Below are 25,507 nucleotides of genomic sequence, written 5' to 3' on the forward strand. Positions count from 1 at the left end.
GATCCCCATCATTGTGCAGCCACCAATCATAGTCCTGTTGTTGGAAAGAGGACCAGTCCAGAGTACCAACTCGACAAACGCCACCGACCCAAATCCAGGACGTGGTGATCACAGATGAAACTATTACTATTGGTTTTGATTCATGTCCTCAGTTTTGCCTGATTCACTGCCTTTAACTGCGTTTAACTTTTTCTGTAATTGTATTCTTGCTCTGTAAAACACTTTCAGCTGCATTTCATGTCATGAAAGGTGCTATACAAATAAAGTGTATTATTAAGCCTTTCAACCTGTCTAATGCAAGACAACTAGCTGTTGGTTTGATCTGCTGAATCTCTCGTCTGTTACAGTACATCTGTAATAATTGTATGACCAGCACTTTTTAAAAATACATATCATTAATTATGCTGCATACAGTTTGTTTGAGTCCTCCTCATTGTGCCATGTAATGCATTTGGCAAATTCTGATCTGTGTAGTGGTGCCTCAACAGTGTCCTGTTAACATTGTACCTTTACATTCTGTTTGCCATTACTTGTTCTCTCACACACACAAATCTGAAATAAACACAAATAAACTGTTACTGGGACGTTTATTCAAAAAAGTAGGGAGAATCAAGAAGGCATGAAAGGAAATTTAGACATCATTTACAGTTGAACTTCAAAACGATATTGTTAAACATTGACAGTTATACACAATCCATTTACACAACCTGTACATCAAACATTTTTTTCTGTAACATCTGCAAATTAATTTCGAAATAACTTAAATAGGTTTCTATGTAAAAAGTGCAAATCTTTATGCATGGGATGATGTCAGTAAGACCATGGCAATACAAGGATGCTGCGACGTGTTCACGGTCTGTTGCTCATAACCCATTGCAAGGCATCAAAAGCATATTTTAAGCACATGGTGTGAATTTGTAATCTTTAAGAAGAGAACATATGATATGCAACAATACACATAATATGCCAAAGCTTGTTAAATACTTTGTGCACCAACTGTTTAAGCCGATAACAATGATATAGCTCGGTCATAGCATATTGGCGATGCATTACTTTTCACGTCAATACATATAACGCATATCATTTTATCATAAGCTCATATTCCAAGACTAGCGCACACGGGCGTATAATACGTTTATAATGTCATTATGATGCCTCGCAACGCCCTTCCAAGTAAAACGTTAAGGGTGATTCATACTTAGTTGCGAGCCGTTGTTGTGCACCAAAAATAGCAGTTCTACAAGCTCACAACGCGTTGTAAGCGCACAATCAATAACGGGCCCTTTACCGAGCTCAAGTCATTGCTCGTGCAACTTGAACAGAATGTCTGAGAGACAGAGTGTGTGTGTATGTGGGTGGGGGGGGAGGGGGCGACACCCAGTTCCTGTGGTTCTACAGCGAGTTCTCCCTCACTTAGGCATGTACACCCCGGAATAAAATTAAAAAGCAATGACCTTAGTGTTCTGTGATTACGCACCACAGTCAAATGTCACATTAAAAAAAGGCATAATTACTGCTCAGCGAGTGGTGCACTGTCCACCCGTTTGGTAGTGTTATTAGTATTAAAATCACAGAGCTGCTTTTTATACAGTATGACAGGGAAATGGTGGGGCAGTAGTAGTACTACATGGATTACAGGCTTTGGTTGACAGAGTGAAGAGGGGGGGGGGTGAAGAAGAGGATATTCCTCATAGTTAAACCTGATTTATATTTGGTTGTGTGCTGGTGTTGCACACCAAAAATAGCAGATCTATAAGCTCACAATGTGTCGTACTGCCACGTGTCATGAGCTAGTAGATCTGCTATTTTCGGTGCACGTCACTGGCCTGCAACCAAGTATAAATCACCCTTTACAAGACCGGAGAGTAAACTGTAAAAAAGGAAGAAAAGGCTGATAATGTTCTCTACAAGCAAAGGGGGGGGGGGGTTAAAAGAATCCAGGCGTGCTTTTGGGCCATACATGCGTCTGTCTCAAGTACATGCAAGCCAATGCAAAGAAAGAGAGAGGAAACTGACACGTCATCATCACAAGAGGGGAGATTATTATACAGCATATTTCAGTTATGATCCACCAGTCACCCTGTATTCTACTGGACTAGAGAATGGAATTCTGTGATGTAAATAAAAATGAAATCTGTTTTTAGGCATTTACAATAAAATGGAGAATAGCAAAAACAAACAAACAAACAAAAACACCACAAAATCCTAGTGTGTGTATGGAGCGCACGCATGCGTGTGCGCATAACTACGACTTTTGCTCGGCACCCGCAGCAGACGTAGCTGCACTCTCTGGTTTAAGGATCTGGTAGGTGATGAGGTACTCTGGGTAGGCCTGTAGAGGAAAATAAAACATGACAGTAGAGTAATCATCTTAACTGACATCACAATATATTTTTGGAGGCAGTGGTTTGGGAGCACGCTTGTGGCCGAAAGGTTTCCAGTTCAATCCCCCACATCGGCAAGAAAAATGTGGGCAGGGAAGTCATGTGAATAATCAACACCCACCCAGAAGTGCACTTGTGCAATGCAGACACTGAATCCCCAACTGCTGCTCAGTGACCAGCAGTATAAACCCCAATTTACAGGTATATTTAATATTTTATGAAGCATAAAAATGCTTAATAAAAATAATGTTGGTGTAAAATATACACTAGAAAAAGCTCTTGAACGCCTCACTTGTGGAGAGAGAGAGCGAGAGAGAAAACATTTGGGTAAACAGGTTTTACTGTTCTTAAAAAGAAATTCAACATAAAAAAGAAGCTCAGCCTGTCTTACCTGCTCTCCCCGATAGATGACGTACTCAGCATAGGCCAAGCCGTTAACACTGGGCCGCCCGATCACAGAGTGGTGACCCGGGGGTGCGTGAGCCATCTTCATGGCACTGAACTGGAGGAAGGATTTCCCCAGGGTCACTCGGCAGAACAGCATCTGCCTGAGAGAACAAGACAAGACTTTGGTCAGAGAGGGTATCCGAGAGAGTGATTAGAGAGTCTCGTCCGTTTTAAAACCTTGCTTTGCTAGGGACACGGTGCTAGTCGCCAGGATTCTCACAGCACAACCAATTTGTAGTTCACGCTCTGAAAGATGACTAATAATAATAATAATAATAATAAACTATTTGTATAGCACTTCTCAAAAGCAGTGTTACACTTTCAGTGTTACAATGTGCTTCAACACAATAACTATAAAACACATGTAGACATGGCATAGGAGACAAAAGAATACCATTCATCGTTTTCAGGGTTGAAAAGAATAAGACGGTTTCAGCCTGTGGCCATCATCATATTCTATGTTAATGCGAGCTGTGAGCGCTTTAACGTTTGCTCTCATATTCATAAAAACGCAGGAAAGAAAGCTCTATGCAGCAAAACAGCATAGAGCTAAAACCAGGTAATAATGAAAACAGAGGCCTGTTGTGGAGTATTTGCATTGTGCTAGGGAAGGACATACCAACATGTTTGAGGAGCGACAGTAAAAGCTTTGAATGTTTATGTTAATCTCATCTCATTCCCTGGACACCTCACCTGTGGCATACGTAGCAGGAACGGTCTTTGTGGGCAGGGCAGCCAGTGCCTCCTCCAATGCCATAAACATACTGGTTGCTCTTTGAAGAGTTCTCAGCAAAGTAGATCCCTGCTCCAAACATCCCCCCTATGTAGGCATGCCGCTCATCAAAGCCTTTGTGGATGATGGCGTTTATGAATGGAGAACCTGGAAGAAGTACCCCTGGTAGAGTTAGAGCTGCATGATTAATATTTGATAGTTGTTTTTTATAGTTATTTATGTTTTGATTATTTGATTATTCTAAAATTCATCCGCAATCCAACAGGATTAGATAGTGGGATATCTTGCGGGGAAGGGACATTTTCACCTAAGGGTAGCGACTGGAGGTAAGGGCATGGGGGTCACTAAAATCAAGAAAATATCCCAACCTCACTTGATATCCATGGAAATATTAATTAACTTATCACCAATGTGTAAAAAAAGAAGAAGAAAAAAAAAGACGCTTGATGAGACATCGACACAAACCAACCAATAAAATGTATTATTTTCTTTTACCATGGAATAGCATTCGCTCATTGTGGTGGTTGTGGTTCTCGTCTGCAATCTCCTTCTGCCGGTGTGTGTATCGCTCCCTCAGCTTCTTGTTCACCACCTTCTGGATCTGTGTGAAAACAACAACTACACTTTTGAGGAACAGCCTAGTGCTTTATCTGTAAAATAAAAAGGCTCTACTTGCTGCCTCCAAATAACCAGCTCATACGCAGTACTATATGCTGCGTTGATGGGTTATGCAAGGCTACACAATCAATTGCAAAAACCATCAACGCAGCAACTGCAATTTGCAATTCAAAAGAGACTAAGTGTTCCTGCATTGACATTCTCAGTCACCAGAGAGTTGCTCTTCTGTTCCTTATATCTTGCACTAATGCACAAGCATCGCGGTCAATGAATGTGCACTTTCGACCAAATTTCCAACCCAATGTACTGATATAGAAATTCATATTGTCACTGTTCCCATTGAAACACTAGCCATTTGACCAGTCTTTATGAATGATGTTTCATTATTAGGGCATGGATGGCAGAAGCTGTCATAATCACATACAACATAGTTTTCTCTTGCCATATTCATCCAAAATTGAGGTCAAGTGAGCCTGTTCAGCACTTTTATACATGCCACAGAGCATGATATGATGTTAATTGCTTAAATGTATGTATCATGCAGAAAATGCCTTTGTTTTCTCCACTCAGTTATTCAACAACAATCCCTTGTTATACACATAAAATATTTCCTAGGACAACATCATATTAGCTGCATAAAAATGGTTTCCAGAATGCCTGGAACTGGGAAGCCAGTGCTGGTTCAGACCTTAATGATGTTGTATCTGCTGAACACTCCTCCGGCGTTGCCTCCGTCCCTGTGCTCACGGATAGTGCTCTGCATCTGGGGAACAAAGGCAAAACATGTTTTATCACCTAGAAACATGAAACGCAGTGATCAGAGGGTGCTAAATAAACATCAGCTATCAGTCAGTCAAGCAATGGTAAAATGTTGTGGCTGGCAAATCACTCTACTGTATCAGTTTAGATAGTATCCATGGGGTCATGTTTCATCATAAAAATAAGCTTGGCTGGTTAAATGGTTAATCAGGTATGTTTTATGGTGTGTAGATAAAAAATATATTTATATTTATCCTGATTGTGATCTATTAAAACAAGCTCAGAGACACAAAATTCCACTAACCTCCTCTTCAACAGATTGGCACTCCTTATCATCAGTGGCAAGGTCGATAAGAATTGTGCCCTGGCTGGCGCAATGGAATGCAAGGTATGGGTTGGAACCTGAGGGGAAAACACAGGTATATTCAAAGGGTGGATTTGTGGTAAATTAATAACAAAGAAATCAAGTGAATGCACTTTCCCCTACGGAGGACAGATTCCCTTTGGCCTCAAGATACTACAGTGGAGCTGAGAAGACTGTAGTTTTACCGAGGTGACTACTGTATGTGACTGCATGAATGTGAACCAACATGGTATGTGAACCAACATGGTACTGTAAAACAGCATGCATGCTCAGAAACTTGTCAGTATATCTTAAAAGAGGTCCGTCTCCGATTTGTGTGACACCAGCATGGTTGAGAGGTCCACAGAGGCTTTCTTTACCTGGTTGACCGCCCAGCAGTCTCTCTACGCCTTTAATGAGTTTGTGACGGTGGCCATAGGCATTGATCCCGATCTCCTTGAGCTCCTCGTGGCCCATGTCAACCAGCACATCCAGGGTGATCTGTAACAAAATGAATTGACAAAACTTGTTGTCAAGCAGCACAACACTATCTACAGAGTATAGTTAGCAGGGAAATGGTACAAAATATTGGTGCCAGTGCTGAAGTTCAAATTCAGATGTTTTATATTGTGACAAAAGCATTGAAATATTCAGTGTTAGGGTGATGTAGGTACAGATGAGGTGTGTTTGGTTCGGACCTGTTCCCTCTCAAAGATGTCCCTGAGGTGCTCCAGGCCCAGGCTCTTCAAGAACTGACTGATATTCATGTCCAGCATTGCCACTAAAACAACAAACACAGCACAGTGTTAAAAGATTCCATACATCAGTACCAGCACACCGAACCTAACCAACACTAAGAATCACTTAAATTCCTTGATCTCGCAATAAAAGTACCGTAGTCAATGAGCAAGGGTCAAAACTATGACACTTAAAGAGTTTAGTGATCATTTAACAATGAGCCTACCAATAACACCACAATCCAACTTACTCTCCCCTTCCTTCCTGTCGGTTCCTGTGGCTCCGTCTGCTACTCCTGAGGCCCCAGCGGCCCCAGCTAGCTCATTGAGTGGGCCTGACAAGTTGTCTATGCTGCTGGCGGCCGACAGGCAGGAGGGCGTGGAGGCCGGGGAGATGACCGAGGCACTGACCACCGTGGTCTGGGGCTTAAAGCAGCTGGGAAGGGCGTCAGGGGGCATAGCATCCATTAGAAGGGCACGGATGTCATCAGCCTACAGTGACCATGGAGAAATGGACAATGGACAAACAATATGTTTAGTTGGTTTTTGCTTCATCATTTAGATAGGATGGCAGAGTTGAAGGGAAGTGGGGCATACAACGCAAGTGAACAGTCAGAATCAAACCTGTGACGTCAATGTACTATCCGGTCACCTACCAGAAAGCCCAGAATACTGTATATTTTATTATATTCTTGAATAGAATATTTTAGATCTTTTGTAGCCCTTCACTAACTTAATCACTTTAAGAAATCCAGGAAAACAGAATCTTTCAAAAAGACTTTTCCCAGATTAATTTTTTATTTCATCGCAGGCTGCTTCATGTCAACGGGGAGCCCTGGTGGCATTACCGTGGCGAGGTCCAACGCAGTCTGCCCTTCCTGGTTCTTCATGGTTGGGTCTGCACCGTGGGCCAGCAGCAGGGCACATAGCTGGGTACGACCCTTCTGTGCTGCCTCATGGAGGGGCGTGAATGCCCATTTGTCTGTGGCATTCACACACGTGTTGTACTTGATCAGCAGAGCTGCTATGTCAACGTGCTGTGGAGAGATGGAGGAGGAAATATTACACACACGCACTCGATGGTGATGTATGTTGGTTAATATTTAATAACTACAAGTGGGTATGGTTTAACGCCAAGGCAAAAATCCCTGTCAAAATGTATTGTAGTTGGTGAGGAAAGTGATGGTGGTTATGTTGCACATCCTGTTGACATAAGCAACTGTTTAAACAGGGAAAGTTCGCACGACAGCTTTGCTCCGAAAAAGTACCTCAGGTCCACCTAAGGCCGGAACAGGCAGTACCTGTACCTGTGATGTACCGACACATTTTTGCAAGTAAAAATATTTTTTGTGGCAAAGCGGTTTCCTTTTATAACTATTAAACTATTCATATTATGTTGTGACTGACCCCATAAGAGGCTGCATTGTGAAGAGGGATGAGGCCTCCTTTGTCTTGGGCGTTTACGTCAGCTCCATGTTCCAGCAGATACTCAGCCACCTCCAGGTTGTTGTAGCCAGCTAAAGATGATAATATAGCAACATGTTTAATGCAACTGTTAGTGAAATAGGCACGGACATTCTATATTACTGCTAAAGATATACCTGCCTTAAAGGGATACTTCACTCTCGGGCCGGGGACACATTTAAAAAAAATATTAAAAATAAATGAAAAAAGTTATGGAAAATTCATGGCCCCCTCACGACACGCAGTGTCCTACTAATGTGTGAGGGGGCCATGAATTTTCCATAACTTTTTTCATTTATTTTTAATATTTTTTTTAAATGTGTCCCCGGCCCGAGAGTGAAGTATCCCTTTAAGAGGTTTATCATACCTGCATTTCTACATGAACTTTCTACGTATATACATTCTATTTGTTTCTTTTTACTTCATTACATCCAGTATAACTTTTGTTTTTGGTCAAATGTGTCCTATGGCCATTTCTTTGCTTGTACCCGTCACTGTGAATTGTGACAAATAAATCCCTATTAATTCTTGAATGTTTTACATTGCCCGTTTGTGTTTTTTGCAGGGTCCCCCTCAGTATTGGAGGGTAATAACATTTAATGTCACATTTGGGGATTATGGAAATATATAAGAAGAGTGGACAGAGATATAATAACAGAGGCAGGGGATAGATGTTTCTGGTTGGATCTGTTCGTTGAGGCCATACAGGGATCTTAACTGTCTATTACTCTTTTCTACAAATATACTGTGCATGTGTCATGATGAACAAGCATTTGCTACCTGCTAGATGTAGCGGTGTGGAATTGCGTCCCTGGGTGTCTCTGCAGTTGATGTTCTCTGGGGAGCAGAGCTTCTGCACACGGGCCAGGCAGCCTTTCTTTGCAGCATCCAGCAAGGCAGCATCCCCTCTCAGCAGGTCTTGGATGTCCGTGTCTCCGTCCTTCACCATGTCCAGAGGCATATTCCCATCACGATTCTTCTTGGTGGGGTCTGCTCCATGCTGTGGAATAAAAACATACAAAAACGCTTATAGTACTCCAAACGACAGTAACTCGGGTGAAATCAATCCAGTAAAGGGAAATATATTCCTGAGAGTTAGCAGAACCTAAATATGCTCTTGTTGGGTTGTGTTAATTATTACCGATTATGTCCCGTGTTTGGTTTACATATAGTAATGTATATCAGTGAGATCATTGTATAACTCACCTTCAGCAGCAGTTTGCAAATCTCATATTTGCCTTTGGCTGCAGCTTCATGAAGGGGGGTGAATTTCCACAGGTCTGCTACGTTGACTGAGGCTCCATGTCTGACCAGCAGCTCTGCCACCTCGTAGTGGCCATAAGAACAGGCATTATGTAGAGGCACCAGCCCTCTGGGTGAAGAAAACACGCACACAGTTAGATTACGGTAGTGGATATTCAGCCATTGAGCTTGCAGCCGGTTCAGGTTGGGCACTGCCACTGGTAGAATACCTAAGTTTAGTTATGATTTGGTGAGGCATTTACTTAATTATTGTATCTTTTCATCTCCGTCAGGCCGGAGAATCGTATGTTTACCCCTGTCTGACTTGTGTGTCTGTCTGCAGACAATCTCGGAAACTACAAAACCGCATTATATTGTTTTCTTTACTCTTTATTTATGGTTATATTTCCTTTAAGCCTGAACAGTATACATGTCAGAATGGTTGCTAATTTGTATAAGAAAAAGTACAACACTGATGAACCGACCATCATCTGGTATCAACAGTCATAATGTTTTTAATTAAAAACATTCATACCGACACACATACTATGCGCGGACGGCAGTACAGATGAACTCACCCCTTGTCTTTAGCGTGGACGTCAGCCCCATGGTGCAGCAGGTATTCCACCACAGCCACACGGTTATAGCCTGCCGCAAAGTGCAGCGGGGTGGAGTGGCGCCCCTCCAGGTCCCGGCAGTTCACATTCTGAGGCGTGCACAGTTGCTGCCGCAGATTGAGACAATGTGGAAAAAGATTAGCAACTGAATGCATTACTTGAGGTTATATAACATAACAGTCTAGGGTTTTATCAGATCTGCTTATCCAGAATGCCTTGCAAATAGATCTGCTGTAGAAAAAGCAGTGACTAATGGTTAAGAATAGCAAGGCTCAGACATAATACCATATTCTTGTGTGCTGACAATGATCAGAGATGATGTCAGAGATGATTTCAGGGTAGAAGCATAATTTTTTTAAGACAAAGGGCATACGAGACTAAATAGACAAAGGTTTGAGTGAACCTTATGAATTCTGATATCAGATTATAAATAGATCTATTGAACAGGCATGCAAACAGGGCAGGGGTGGAAAAAGGTGTCCAGACAAGATTTGCCAGTCTTACCTGTACTGTGTCCAGATCACCAGCTTTGGCTGCTTCCAAGAATCGGTAGTCCACATCAGAGTTACGTGTGGGAACGTTTTCTAAGCAAGCAGGGAGAAATAAAAGAAGAAAGAGTAAGTACAGGGTAACCATAATCCCCGACTATTCCATGACATATTTAGGCCCGTCATCTTTTGCATAATGAAAACCTAAACTATAAATTGTCATCATCAGATCATAGCATGCTATGTTTTAACAATATTTCTTCTTAATTATTCTAGTCTAAACTTTGCACCTTGATATAGCCTAAATAATTATTCTTCGAAGAGGAATAATCTAATCAAAATGTTGTAAACAACCAAACGAATAACTTTTGTCAGAAGCTCAAAGCCCAGTTGCCATGGTTACCATTGAGGATCTGTTGCACGGCCTCGTTGCCCATCTGCGCGGCAGTGAACCCCTGCAGGGACACGATGGAGGGGTCGGCCCCGTAGCTCAGCAACATACGACAGGTCTGGATGTGGCCCGCCAGTGCTGCCCTGTGGAGCGCCGTCTGACCCAACGTGTCCACTGCGTTCACCTGGAGGGCGGAGAGACCAAATCAGGCAATATAAAAGCAAACATATATATAGCCATCAAGGAGCACTTGAGCATGGCACTTAAGGATAAGTTACTTAAGGATAGTTCACCCCCAAAATGACTTTTTCTATCGATTAGTCACCCCATGGGTGGATATTCTTTAGTTTTTGTCGCATTCCTAAGCCAATACTTCAATGACCAGCGGACCGGTAGGCAACGGTTCCGGTAGGAGACACAAATCGCTGCCAGTCATCACATTATTGGCTTAAGAATGCGACAAAAACAAAAAAAATATCCATGAATTCAAGTCTCCATGGGGTCACTAATCGATAGAAAGAGTCATTTTGGGGGTGAACTATCCCTTTAACACCACATTGCTGTAGTGGAGCTACTCAGTGGCAAACTTGATTATTTGGGTCATAATTGATTGATTCGTTTACAGGGAACTGAACAGAACAGTCCACTCTACTTAGAACTGTTTCATTTATACAAATGAGTAGAAAAGCAGAGGTGAAGACAACATTGTGAGGGAAAGGAAACAAAGGCTCCGACAGTGTATGGGGAGAATTTTTAATTACTGTTGTGTGAAATTAAACATGTGTAAAGAAAACAGGGTTTCCGCAGGTTTAGGCAAGTTAGATTTATGAACACAAGCATCCCTATTCTTCGCCGAAAATAGCCGATCTACAAGCGTGACATGTTGTGAGCTTGTAGGCCGGCTATTTTCTGAGAAGATATTTAGTGCAGAAATTATAAATAACATAGCTGTCATTCATTGATTTGAACTACCGGTAAGTATATAGGGGTTTAAGTGGTTGAGACCAATTCACCAATAACAAAAAAAACACACAAATAAAACTTAAGAAAAATAAATCCTAAATCTTATTTGACCTGTCTGTGGCATTTTAAGACCTTTGAAGCATGAATTTATGACTCTTTGAGGCCTTGTTTTTACATTGATGAATTTAAGAAGCCTACCTTAGCACCATGTTTCTGCAGGACCTCCAGGATATCGTTATGAGCCCGCTCTGCAGCAACATGCAGTGGAGTCATGAAGCTACCAAGACAATAAAAGGAAAGATAGTTTATTGAAAAATAATAAACACATAAATTGTGTTGTTTTTTCTTTTGAGAAAAGATGTTTTACATGCCCTGTTTTCCTTTTTTTTAAATCCCATATTTCTCTTTCAAGCAAGGAAATAAAATTAAACCAGTAGATGGAATAATGGTTGTCTTACTCTTTGTTCTTCTCGTTGATGTTGGCACCTTTACGCAAAAGCAGCTCTGTGACCTGTTTCCGTTTGGGGTGAGGGGAAGCTACAGCACAGTGCTGCAATACACATCAACAACATTGTATCACATATCTCTGAAATGTGGTTTACTCCACAGATCAACAGCAGATATTAAACACACACTTTAGTTTTGCCTCTTGCCTCTGACTAGAGCAAAAACTAAAACAGTTTACTGTAGTTGGATTAGCCTGTGATGTCAGTGATCTATGACCCATCTATGACATATGACTCCAAGGTTTCAGCCCAATCCAAGCCCCTTTGACCTCCATTAGCAAATGAAGGTTAAATACTTAAAAACATCTGTGAACATACTTCTGTGGTCTACTGGCAGTGTGCACAAGAAATCTGGTCATTTGCAATTCCAGCGGTTTGCAAGATTAGCTCAGGACACAGACAGACCGACCCAGTTATAGATGCCTAGACTCCTACAGAGTCACAGCGTAAAAACTGCCCCAAATCCCAGTTGTAACAGTCGATCTAACCAGTTCAAGTTGTGGTAGGCAGGTGGCCGGACTTTACGTATGCCTAACGATATGCTACAGGCGGGCGGATTATGCCCAAATATGACATGCCCGATGGGGTGGCGGGTTATGCCCAAATACGGACATGACTGACATCAATGAAAATCTTTTAGGCAACGTTTCTTTTGTTCTGGCCAGCATCTTACCAGAGCTGTCTCATTGGTCTGGGGATGCTTGAAGCTGATTATCTCCAGAGCCAGGGTCTTCTTCACTTTTGCCATGTCCGCCTCCCGTGCTGCCTGGAGCAGTGAGTGACCTTTGAACTCATCTACATGTCAGGGGATAGAAGAGCAGAGTGATTAAAGGGTGACTAGGGCTTCATCGTCCATTATGGTTTAAAAGAAAACTAGAAAAAGTGCTCCTCGGAGCACAAGTCTCCGCCAGGTCACGTAGGTTATTATGGCCTCCTGGTGGGGCTATAATAGGCCAATGTGAAAAGGGTGCCATTTATTCCTAGGCCGTGCACAGCAATCGGACACTGCATGCATGATTTGAGGCATTTTGTTCTAAAATGTGTTTTGCTAAATTTGACCTGCTGGTGGCGCTATAACAGGCCAATGTTAAAAGGGTGGCATTTGTTCCTCAACGTAGTGCAAATGTGCATTCAAAGTTTCACCGCAATCGGACGCTGCGTTCATGATTTGCTGCATTTTGTTCAAAACGGGTCACTCCTGCAAACATTACATGTCAATGTTAGCCAATCAGGATGGAATATGAAAAATCAAACAGATCCGTCTTGATCACATGACTATAGAGATCATGTGTACCGATTTGCGTGAAATGTGGATCAAATCTGAAGGCTTAATATCAAAAAATGTGTTTTACATAAGTCTGCCTCCTGGTGGCGCTATAAAAGGCAAATGTGAAAAATGCAGGGCAAAGGTTTTTCCTTGGCCTCTAAAGAGTGTGCATACAAAGTTTTACAGTGATCGGTGCAGTTATAGGTAAAAACACGAATCGGCCTGTTACAGCGCCACCATGAGGCTGATTTGAACATTTTCAAATGGCATTTCTTCCCCGGCCTAATGGGAATGCGTGTGCAAAATTTCACGGAAATTGCATGCTGTGTTCATGATTTGAGGCATTTTGTTCGAAACAGAGTACTCATGCAAACTTTGAGAGACAATTTTTGCCAATCAGGATGGAATATGAAAAATCTGAAATTAGCCGTTTCTTTTAATGACTATAGAGATACTGTGTACCGATTTGGGGGATTTTTGGCAAAAATCTGTACGAGTACTGTTCAAAAATGTGTTTTGCACTAATCAGCCTCCTGGTGGCGCTATAACAGGCCCATGTGAAAAAATTGGGGCAGAGGTTCTGCTCTGGCATCCAGGGAGTGTGTGTGCACAGTTTCTCTGCGATCAAGCCAACGGTGCCAGAGATTAGCTGTACACAAAATGACAGAATGACGGACGGACAGGGGCGAAAACATACTCTCTCGCCATGCCTTTCGGCCTGGCGGAGACAATAAGTGTCAAGTCACTGTGTGTTGTTGACTTAAAGCCATTAGCACTGTATATTTGTGTATGATTTAAGTCCTCTCATCGACACCTCATGGTTATGTGTGTATGCGAGTCAGAGGGTGGCGTTGCACACCTTTAACACATTAACTGCCAGAATTATTTTCATATTTTTTTAGCCAGTGCCAGAGTTTTTCATTGGAAAAAAAAAAGTACTCTAGAGCCGAAATACAGCATTTTTAAGTTTTAAGTTAAAATTGAAGTGGATAGGAGTCTAGATCTTCAACTAATCATATCTCCTTGGTCTTTGGGTGAAATTGGACAAAAAAAACTTCACGTAGATCTACGCGATTGGCACGTGACGGCTTTAAAGCGGTTCGCGTAGATCTACGTGATTGGCAGTCAATGTGTTAAGCAAGTGCGAATTGATTCTAACAGGTTTTTTCGCCTCATCTTATCACATACATATGATATGAGCATATGTACACTCACATGTGAGTCTCTCCTTGAGTTCTGGTGTGGGTGCCATGTCCACGGCACTCTTGCTGTGACAGTTGAGCAGGGTGGGGTCTGCCCCATGGCTCAGCAGTAATGAACACACCTCCACACGGTTCTTGGATGCCGCCTCGTGGAGTGGTGTGAACTGCCACAGATCCATGGCATTCACACAAGCTCCATGCTGAACAGGGTACAGTGAGCAAAACATTGGTCAGCATACACGACGAATAACAACAAAGGCTTTTGTTTGTAGAACTTGTAGAGGTGGGCTGTCATGGCTAGAATGCTCATCTTATTATTTTGCTTTTTTATTATTGTTCTTACTTTGAGAAGAAGCTCGGTGACCTCAAAGTGACCATAGGAACAGGCATTGTGAAGAGGAACCAGGCCCCTGCAGATAAAGGGCAGTCAGGTTAGTGACATAAATGTATCATGATGAACCCTTACACTTCTCATCAAATATCCACGATCCTCGCGTGCCGACCAGTCTTTATCAGTGACTATTCCAAAGAGCCGCCACCTTACCCTTTGTCTTTGGCGTGAACATCGGCGCCATGCTGGAGGAGGAGCTGTACGATGCGGACGCGGTTGTAGCCGGCTGCCAGGTGGAGGGGGGTGGACTGGATAAGAGATGACACAATGTTAAGACACTCGCAGACAGAGCCGATTTGGCTGGATGTTCAGCGCTTCCTTCAGGAAGCCAGGCAAGGGAGCGGGCGGCTGATTAGGGCAGAAAGCAGTGTGCTGCACCAGGCTACGCTCTCTGTGAGTTGCAGATGAACGGCGAATGATGACGCAGGGTGAATATGATTCTGGGCAAAACCCAGTGACAAATTCACTGGCCGTCGTTAATGCCTCTGACGTTGAGCAGATGACAACATTGCTATAGGCAGGACAACCGCAGGACCATTGACCTATTATCTGTCAACCAGGTAAGCTAAATAAAGCGGAAAATGAATCTTCCTAACTGTAATGGAAGATTAGAAGAAAACAAAGGAGATGCAAGTGTTATGTAGTGCTGCTTATCTGTATGCGCTGATGCAACACTTGATTGAAAATTATTACATTTCAAAAAGGCTAGATAGAAATTCGAGCAGGTACGATGAGCAGGCTATGTGAGTGTGTTTTAGTAAGCCCCTGTGCAGACCCAATTTTGCAGAAACAAAAACAAATCAGATGGCTTCATTTCAGCCTATCAAACGGCAATGTTAGTTTGAGCAAAGCCATGAAAACAGATTCCAGTAACAGTCATTCTATACCTCTATATCAGGCCTAGCTCAAGCCGATTTCACAATCATCAAGGGTGGGGGGAGAATCATTCAATTCATTCATTCAAATTCCCATGCACTGAGATCAATGCAGTGACCAGCAAGCCAACAGTAATAATCTAAAGACAGATTCATCATTCAGTGTTGGATGGCACACACGAGCAAGAAGTTTGATTCATTACCATGGATGGCAGCACAGCATACAGAATGAGCAGTGAAATGCTTTTTTTCCTCACTTATTATTGAATACCAGCTGGACAAAATTCACAAGGACACGTACAAGAACCAACTGACAAAAATGCAAGGGCAAGGCCTACAGGCATGCATGAGTGATCATTTAAAAAAAAGTCAAAAATCAAAACATTGACTTGAGAGCGAGTGACTTGAACAGTTGGAGGTGTGGGTGAGTGCGAGAGCTTCAGAGGGTGCAGGAGAGGTGCTCATGGAAGCAGGCATTAAGAATTAGAAATGTTGTGCTCCTCTCCAAAATGTGAAAAAAGTTAAAGTTGAGAGGTTGTCACCACAATACCAACTCACAATGGCCACACTCGCTGTGCACACATCCACATACATTCTCACATTACACACACACAGGTTTGATGAACACAAACACACACGCACGCGCATACACACGCACACACAGGAGGATTGGGGTGGGAAAGATGGAAGTGACCCGTGCACCCAGGTCCATGATGTGCAATTAACAAGTGACAGCCAGCTCATCGGTCATGTAAAAAATAAAATAAAACTATGGATTAAAAGAACATTTAAAAACAAAAATCACAACAGTGCATCAATCAAGTGGCTGTTATCAAGGTTAAACTTACCAGCATTTTTTGGGATGTTGACTGATCGACAAATGTTGCCAGAGTCACACGGAAAACAAAACGAAACAAAAATTACAAAATGGCAGCATCTTTTCACAGCAATCCTACCCTTCTCTTTATTCAGTGAAAGTGAACCACAGGTCTAGCTATAAACCACCCAAAAAAAACGACCCATCAAACTATATTTGATGTGACACCAGAAGAAGAATCACTAAGTAAATGGCTTTGTGGGAAAATGTGACTTCTCTTCGACCAGCTCTCTGTAGAACTCTGCACGTACAAGGACTCCATGATACACTGTCTTACAAAACCAAAAAGCAGTGACAATGAGAAAAAGATGTTCAAGTTCATCTCCTGTACCCCCAAAGGCGCTCTTGGTACAGAGTTGGATTCTATTTTGTTCATCTGCATTTCTAGGTTATGAGGTTTGCTGGTTTGAAGCCCCAGTATAAATCCCAGTCATAACCTTTGGCATTTAAAAGCACACAAAAGGTTGCCTTTGTACAGCCTTAGTCAGGCAGTTCCTGACTAGTCAGGGAAACTTGAAGTGCACTGAACACTGAGAGAGGAGAGTTCTTAATGCTGATCCATTCTGCCTTGTTATAATGGCTTAGTTCATGCAAAACCAAAACGACAGGATAGATGGGAAACAAATAAAGCAATGACTGATGGTAAAAGGGAGTGGAAACTTTTGGTTGGCGACAATCAAAATTAGCCATGGGAATGAGATGCACCCACCGAGGGACACAGGTAAGCAAATGGGGGGATTTATTACGGGGTTTTGTAAAGATAATGATTATGCTAACTAATGCAATACATCATTATATTATATTTATCGGGCAGAGCCTTGTTGACAGCTCAGCGGTGGATCTTGCTCCTTAATGGCTCGGTGTTGATGGGTAATATGGGTAATATATGAAGGACAAAAGAAAAAGTAAATAAAGCCTGTACCAAAAAAAAGGATGGAGTTGTATGCAAAGAATGACAAAAACAAAGTGCACTGCAAAACAGCACGGACATTTAAGACATAAATTGGAGAGTACAGTACACAGTAGTGCATCAGGGTGTCTTTACCCTTCTAAACTCAATTCATCCACGGAACAAAAACACAGAAGCTGAACTAATCCCAAGCAACCAAGCATATCTCCTCTAGTACACACTGCTCATCCCAACTGGAAACCTGCATTGCATGTCATCCGCCTGTCTGCCCTTCCTACACTGTCCTGTCTAAATAAATTAAAATACTATATATTTATATAAATGAAATGTATAAAATGTTTTTCAAAAACTTTATATTTCCTTGAATGTTTCTGTGTATGTATTTAATGTGCATACAGTATAAGGAATTTCCCTTCCTGCAAACCAAATTTCCTGTTTGGGTCAATAAAGATTTGATGTCCCAAATGGATTTCAAGATTCAAGGTTTTAAATAGTTTTGCTACGGTCCATATAGAACGTAATTGCATTGGTAGAAAGTGAGAATGTTGCTACTGGGACACCCCGGGGGAGGACGCAACACGAGCCCACCTCGACTCCAGATAAAACCACTGCAGTCACAAATTTAAAACAGAATAGCTGGCCTACTTCAGTTTGCCCAATAAACAAGTCTAGCATGGATAGTGTCCTTCCTAATTATAACGGAGTGAGAATTTTCAGCCACAAAAGAGATAAGAAAAACAGAGAATCATAATGCCTCAAACTTTATCAGAACAGAGCATGGGCCTCACAACAGGAACACACTACTGATCCAATAGTGTTTTGTGCAACTCCAAGTGTATTAACAAAGGAGGAAGGACGTGGAGATGAAAAGTTGAACCCCCACAAAGGAGGGTTAATATGACAGGTTAAGTAAGGGAATGAAGACACTTTAATGATGGAAGAAAATGGTTTTAGAGAATGGGTCTGCCAATATGGCCACACATGCATCATTAAAGGAACACTTCACCCCCAAAATGCCTTTTTTTCCCCCATCAATTACTCACCCTCTGTGATACGTTGAATTTGAGATTTGTTTTGTCTTTGTTGCATGCCTTCATAGTGAATGAAGGTAAATAATACTTGATGAACTGAAGTGTCTTGTGTCCAGCCGTATGCTCAGTACTTCCAAATAGGGCAGGGCAATTAACAGAAAATATATCGAAACCGATATTTAGAAACAATAACAGACTTAATCTCGTTCATGTAGGCTAATCTAATAATCGAGAAGTAGTTTATCAACGAATCACCACAAAAAGGTTCTTATCGTTTTTTTAATAAATCGACCAAATCGATTAGTCTGGTTAATCATTACATTATACTCTGTTGTACTACGGTGGCGTACAAAACTTTTGCAAATAGACAATCTACAAGCTCACTTTGTGACCTTGGAGAGCTGCTATTTTGAACATTTTCTTTTTTTACAAATCGAGGAAAAAGTTTGAAATAATCGTGATATTGATTTGAAGTCATTTCGTCCAGCCCAGTATTCACTCAAACCTTACTATTACAGTCTCATACATGAAAGCACTTAACACGTACAAAGTTTGCAAAAATACTGTGTTTTAGACGTGCTGAGCATACAAATGGATGCAAGACACTTGGATTGCACTGTGAGAGTTATGAGGGTTTATATAGTTTGTCTGATATACTGTAGTTTTGCTGTTGTTAATCTTGGCCTTTTCTTCATTTCTGGATTCTGAACTCACCAAGAAGGCACACAACAAAAACGTTCCATGAATTCATGGCATCACAGGGTGAGTAATTGATTAATGAAAGTCATTTTGGGGGTAAGCATTCCTTTTAAGACAATATGGTTCACGCCTAACCTGTGTATATTAGGGCTGCATTCTAAATGTGGAAAACGATGAAAAGTAATATAAGTATTGACCTCTGCAGTTTCAAAATGACAATATGTTCCAAATCTTTCTGTGTGGTCATTATATTACATAATTATTATTTTAAGGATATTTACCTTAATTGTCTTGTAAATAAAACTTAATGCTGAATACTATCTTGTGTATATTGTATTATGTTGCAAAAGTCTTGCAGACCATGTCACACCAACATTTTGCTGCCTGTACGAGTGACAAATAAACCCCTCTTGCTTCTCTTGATCCATATTTTTGCCCAATTATTTTTCAGATTTATGACTAATCATAACCATTAGCAGCTCATCTTGCCTTCTCAATTTTAGCAGTGTGTAGGGGGCGATCACACCAAGTCGCGTCGCTAGCAAAACTATTGTTTTCCCATGGTATGGCGCATCTGGTGTGTGCTCCTCTCTTGTGCCATGTTTTTGTAGCCGTTTTTAGGCATGCATAAAAGTTTAAACATTCTCAATTTTTCAGCTTAAGGCGCAGAGATGCAAAGCTCCTTCCTGTTTTGATGCCGGTACTGTAGATATGGTAGGAACGGTGGGACAGTGGCAAAAGCAGACAAAAGTTTGTTATTAGATTCAAGACTCAATGTCAACTTGAATATGTTTTCCCCCTGTGATTCATTATTTGATCACTTGGTTACGCATGTAGGTCCTCCACAGACACATCACGCTGTTTTTCCCAATGAGTTTGCCAAGGAATCTTTGAAACGTCTGCACCTAGCGACGTCCTCAGTGTGATCACCCCCCTTTACTGTTCATGTGACACAATATATTACAATAATACAGAATGTACTTTGTCAGTGTTATACAGCCCTAGTGTATATTGTGCAGTAGTCTGTCCCAATTTATATTCCCCATTTTTTTTACTTAATCCAGCAACAGAAATCCTCTCCATGTTATACACAGAATCTAAAGCAGCCACACGCATGGTGCCGTCTAATCCTCAGCACTCTCATCATCACATACTGTACATGTTGTCGTAATCTGGAATCTTCTTGTTGACTTTAACAGTGCAGCTGGATAATCTTCACCACAACAACGAACATCAAAACATTTACAATGTAATTACAACAAAATATACTTGCATACATACATTACAGAGTGTTCAAGGTGCATTGAGGTGTGGGATGATGTTTTCTTACCTTGCGGCCATCGCTGGCATGACAATTGACGTTTAATGGAGTCAGCAGAGCCATCAGCTTCTCCTCATTTCCACTCCTTTGTCATCACATTAATATTAAAGAGACAAAGTAGAGAATTCAAGTTATAAAAGCAAGAGGATTTTGGATGTGCCAAAAGAAAAAAGAGTCGCAATCTCATGGCCTCAATGCACTTTATAGTAGTATTCAATAAATAGAAGAGGAAAAAAAGGTTGGGGGGGGGGCATGTTTTGATAAACATTGTTGGGATCACAGGAAAAGGCAAGAACCTGTTAAAACTGTAACCCACCTTGCAGCTTCTAGGAGCTCATCCTTTTTATATTCACCTGTGTTGAAGCAAATGTTTACGTTAGTTTACTTGTATATTAATAAACAAAAATATGTAAGTATGGAGGATAGCAATAAGTGTGCTACTGCCACTGCTTGGCAGGCACACTTAATAACAGAACAGTGACAAAAGTGCAGTAATGAAATACAATGCTCAAAAAAAGGTGTTTAATTAACGTCATGTGATGAAGCCGTTTCCCTAACACTCATGTCCGGTCCCCTTGTTTACAATTTACATAACTGAGCAAAAGTGATAAATACAATTGCCTAAACAGACGGTGATCAGAGGACCTCCACAGAACATAAACAAGTTAACAATATTTAATTTGGCACCAGGATTAGATCACACATTGTTTTAAGAAAATGTTTTGGCATTTTATGGACAGTGTAGAGATAGGAAACAAAGGGCAGCGAGGGGAGTATACTAGAAAAGTCGGGAGGTGGATTCGAACTCAGGTTCTTGCGGTTATAAGGAGCATGGTCTGTGCACTAACTGGCTGAGCCACCAGGCACTCCAGATAACACTACATTATTTTAATGTATGGTTGCAGCATCACTTATCACTGTATACTCCCACGGCATGTCCTTTCCTTACACCCAACTTTGCACACCAACATTTCTGCCACTATAATGTGAAAGGTGCCTTCCTATAATGTTTATGTGTGTCCATTCTCTCTGGATAACTGCATCAGCTACAATAAATACCTTTAATATATAAAGACAGAGGGAGAGCATGAGATGGACTGACCTGTGAGCACAGCCTTAGCAGAGGGGTCAGCCAGGTCTAGGGCTGACTTGCCATCTGTATTGCGGATGTTAGGGTCTGCTCCATGTTGGAGGAGCACTGTAGGAAAGGAAAAGTAGAATGTCATGCATGTAATTACACATATTATGGCTAATACTGAATGTACAACATGCCTTGCCAACTTTACATTATGAGAACCACAGTTCAAGTAAATGTCATTATTGATAGATCCTCAAGAGATAGCATTTAAAGAAAAGTCATGATCACAGATCCTAGGCGTAGCTCATATTTGGATTCAACAGTTAGATATTTTTTTGTTATGAATTATTCCTGTCGAAAGTAAAACAATGTAATCCTTACCAATGCACACATCTATCTTTCCCTTGATTGCAGCCTCGTGTAATGGAGTGTAGTTCCAGTTGTCTCGGGCATTGGGGTCTGCGCCCTGACACAAGAGGAGACTGACCACTTCAGCATGGCCAAAGGAGCAGGCATTATGCAGTGGGATCAGCCCTCCGTCATCCCTGGCATGCACATTGGCCCCCGTTTGTAAGAGGTGCTCGACTACATCTTTCCTGCCAAAACCTGAGAGAAGGGGGTTTAAATGTAGATTAGCACAATCTTTTTTTTGCAGGTTTTCAAAAGTCTAATTCAAGACAATTTCAAGCACCTTCAAGGTAACTCATGTTTTAATACCTCCTCCAGGTTCCATCCAAATAATAAGGCAGACTTCTCTTATTGTTACTATAATGCTATGCAAAATATTATTTGGGCATAACGGGTCACAAAACTGTTACCTACATCCTCCTATAATTTGACAAACCTCTGAGAGCAAAAATGTGTGCCCGGTTCTCCTCAGTGGCTGGAGCAATTTGCACACAGCCATTGACCATTACCATCTGAACTCAACTGCGAAGCCCTTTTTTCAATTTCATAAAATCTCAGCTTATTATTAGCGTTTATGTGTCAAACAATGGGAGAGCAGGGTTGCCACGTTTCGTGCGGGAAACAAGCAGCAAGGCCCACGTTTGCAACTACTTTCGCCTGCGCACTTCACCGGGTATGGTCTAGTAATATTAATACGCTCATTCATTCTCCAGCATGTTCTACAAAAGTGATGCACATGTCATTCCCAACATTCAAAATTACGTCTTAAAATTCAATCATTTTCTGGGATTTCCACTATGAACTATTACTACACTATTGTGTGTTACACAATATATATACAGAGTTACACACAGTGTATATACCATCACTTTCCTGGTATGGACAATTAATAGTTTTGTTCTTTTATCATTTAAATACTGCCCAGTGCCCACTTTGCACAGCTGTCCACTCTTTCGTGATCCTCCCCAAGGTTTCTTACTTTTATTTTTCCATTAAGGTTTTTTTCTTGGGAGTTTTTGCTAGCCCCAAAGGACAGGGGTGTCGTTTTGTTTCCCATGTTAAAATGTGGACCTGTAAAGACTTTATTTTTAACAATGGTCTACTACGAACATAACTACTGGAGTAAATACAATAAGTAAGTACAATATAAACTGTAATATCTTCTTCCTCTGTAGGCCTAATTGTAGTTCTAGCAACTTGTTATATAGCTATACAAAGATGGTGTTTCACAATGCTACAGCTTGGAATAAAAAAAAAAGGGACTGATACTGAACAATCCTGGAAAAAATAGCATATTTTCTTAAAAGTTTGATTTGTAGATACAAAAAAAAGCTATTTGGATCCTTCTTACCCCATCATAAATCAAAGTAAAGGGTACAGGGTAGGTTTTACTCCAGTGTTTACGAACATCATCTACCAATGTAAACAAACCTACTGCAGACCAAAATAAACCAAATACCGTTTTTAAATAATTCATTCGGTGATTCCTAGATAATAAGTATGTTTCCAGTGCCTTTTTGTTGTTGTGGGGCCATCCTTTTGTTTACGTTTGTAGCCCAACTCTGGTTGGGCCTGGGCCTTTAAGCACCCTCTGACAGAAAATTACAGACAACACTGTAGTAAAGTGCTAGTTACAAGAACTGGCTTGTGTTCTTACATCTTTATACACATTTAGACGGTCACGTTTACTTCCAAACTAAAATAATACACGTTTTCCTGCCCACCTAAAGCATCAGTGGTTGGGGATTGTTAGTTTTATATATTTTTCCACACATCTAAATATGTTGGGGAGGGGGGCCTTTAAGTTAGGCCTACGTAATGGCAGTAAGCTGGGACTGGCAGGATAGCGTTTACTTTTCTACCCCTTATTATTAGCAATAAAGCCAGAAGGTTGACGTCGCATTATTATGACAGTAGCGTTATTTTGTGAACCTCAAAATGGAAAAATGTCGACCACCGTTCAGATGAACCGTTATTATGAGACGGTAACGACGAGTCGACGATGCAAGCTAACATGTTAGCTCGTCGTCGTTAGCTGCAAAACAAACTGCTACCATTACCGTAGCAGCATTTTGTTCGGTGGTGTAAAGTAACTAAGTACATTTACTCAAGTACTGTATACTTATGTACAATTTTGAGGTATTTTTTTTACTTTACTGGAGTATTTCCAATTTTCTGTGCTTTTACTTCTACTCCATTACATCTCAAAAGGCAAATATTGTACTTTTACCCCAATATAATTATTTGAAAACTTTAGTTACTAGTTACTTTGTAGATTTTGATTATTACAAAACATAAAGTAGCCACTTCGGTCCTATAAACATTTCGGCCATTTGAAAATAGCAGATGTAGAAGCTCACAAATTCACAATGCGTGGCATTGTAGATCTGCTATTTTCAAAATATTTTAATACATTTGAAAACTAGTGAAATGGGACATTCTGCATATAATGAGTACTTTCTACTTTCGGTAGCCTACTTACCAGCACTTTTGTACTTTAACTCAATACTGAATTCCGGACTTTTACTTCTGACAGAATATTTCTACATTGCAGAGTATTCCTACTTTACTTAAGTAGTAAAAACAAATGTGAGTACTTTTCCCACCACAGATTTTTTTTTTGCTTAGCATATAATGCTTAGTTACCCGCAGCGAAGTGGAGGGGGGTAGACTTGCGGCCGGCCATGTCCTTCGCGTTCACGTTCACCGAATCCACAAGCCTCTTGACCCGAGACACGTCTCCGTTTCGGCACGCCTCGAACAGCTCCCTGAAGGCCCCGCCGATACCTCCGCTGCTACCGCCGCTACCGCTACCGTCACTGGGGCTCGAGGCTCCGGAACCACCGGACCCGGGGCTCGAGACGCTGCTGCTGCCGCCGCCGCCCGTCGACGACGTTGTTGTTGTGGTGGTGGAGCTGGCGCTGCTCGCGAGGACCGAGGCTGGAGGAGGCTGGTTGTCCGGGGAGGCCACGGCGCCCTCGATCCCTCCGTTGCATTCTCGCTCGCAGTCCGGCGGCGGTTGCGGCGGCACGACGACGTTATTAACCGACGACGATGCCAGGAGACTAGACATCGGCGGAGAGCCCGGAGGACCGACCGAGAGAGAGGCGTTCCGGCTGGGTGGGGACTGTATGGTGCTTTGCTGTTGTTGCTGCTGCGAAGAGCGACGAGACACCGCCATTATCGCAGCTCTTCAAGGCAACAATAATAACAGCCTGCCGTCCGTTTCCTGTGAAAGTGCCCCCTCGCTTCCGGTTGGGGGAAGACTGTCAGCTGCTGCAGCTGTTTTCACCCTATATGTTATTATAATATAAGGTGAAAAGGTAGTTATAATATATAGGGTGAAAACATAGAGTTATAATATATAGGGTGAAAAGGTAGAGTTATAATATATAGGGTGAAAAGGTAGATTGATTGATTGATTGATTGAATATTTTATTAGGCAAAAAAAATGTAAAACAGCACAGTTACATTTTAAAATACTTTGTCTAACAGGTCCGTTCATAAAAGTCCTTGCGGACTTGTTTCCAATGAGGGCCTTGGTATTTAATTCATAGGCATATATAGTGGCACCACAGTTCAAATATCATTACAAAATAAACAGCCAAAAACAATATATAACACTATGTACAGCAAAAAAATGAAAAAGAGGGGAAAAAAATATGTACAAGAACAGGGGGGGGGGGGTCTGCTGTCTAACGGGAAAATGGTACTACCTCCACCTTTGGCCTCCTGAAAGGTGATTTTTTAAGGCTC

At 41.6% G+C, this 25,507-nt stretch overlaps 1 protein-coding gene across 4 annotated transcripts; it reads right to left on the minus strand.

Moving 5' to 3' along the window:
• Positions 1-570: 570 nt before the first annotated feature.
• LOC308089292 (poly [ADP-ribose] polymerase tankyrase-1-like) lies at positions 571-24,972 on the minus strand. 4 transcript variants are annotated; one of them, XM_080433927.1, is made up of 28 exons: positions 24,398-24,972; positions 21,725-21,949; positions 21,368-21,463; positions 20,582-20,618; positions 20,275-20,350; positions 16,276-16,296; positions 14,706-14,800; positions 14,505-14,571; positions 14,175-14,361; positions 12,366-12,487; positions 11,645-11,736; positions 11,385-11,463; positions 10,236-10,407; positions 9,849-9,928; positions 9,306-9,451; positions 8,692-8,857; positions 8,266-8,485; positions 7,429-7,538; positions 6,870-7,058; positions 6,273-6,513; positions 5,983-6,065; positions 5,665-5,785; positions 5,246-5,343; positions 4,871-4,945; positions 4,060-4,165; positions 3,525-3,711; positions 2,776-2,932; positions 571-2,332 (listed from the first exon to the last, which is right to left on the minus strand). In XM_080433927.1, the coding sequence occupies exons 1-28, from the start codon at positions 24,930-24,932 to the stop codon at positions 2,246-2,248; spliced, it is 3,870 nt and encodes a 1,289-aa protein (XP_080290053.1). In that variant the 5' UTR covers positions 24,933-24,972; the 3' UTR covers positions 571-2,245. The 4 variants fall into 4 exon arrangements, with proteins under 4 accessions (XP_080290053.1, XP_080290052.1, XP_080290055.1 ...); XM_080433926.1 differs by having other exon boundaries at positions 3,525-3,726; XM_080433929.1 differs by lacking the exon at positions 16,276-16,296.
• Between the last annotated feature and the right edge of the window lie 535 nt (positions 24,973-25,507).

Source organism: Gymnoscopelus braueri (genome assembly GCF_963280865.1).
Source record: "Gymnoscopelus braueri genome assembly, chromosome: 7".
Lineage (NCBI taxonomy): Eukaryota > Metazoa > Chordata > Actinopteri > Myctophiformes > Myctophidae > Gymnoscopelus > Gymnoscopelus braueri.

Coding starts and splice junctions, on each gene's coding strand:
- LOC308089292 (XM_080433926.1), bottom strand. CDS start 24,932: ATGGCGGTGTCTCGTCGCTCTTCGCAGCAGCAACAACAGCAAAGCACC. Junction 20,619..21,367: donor TGCTAAGGCTGTGCTCACAG/GTCAGTCCATCT, acceptor GCTTCAACACAG/GTGAATATAAAAAGGATGAG. Junction 11,464..11,644: donor ATCAACGAGAAGAACAAAGA/GTAAGACAACCA, acceptor TTGTCTTGGTAG/CTTCATGACTCCACTGCATG.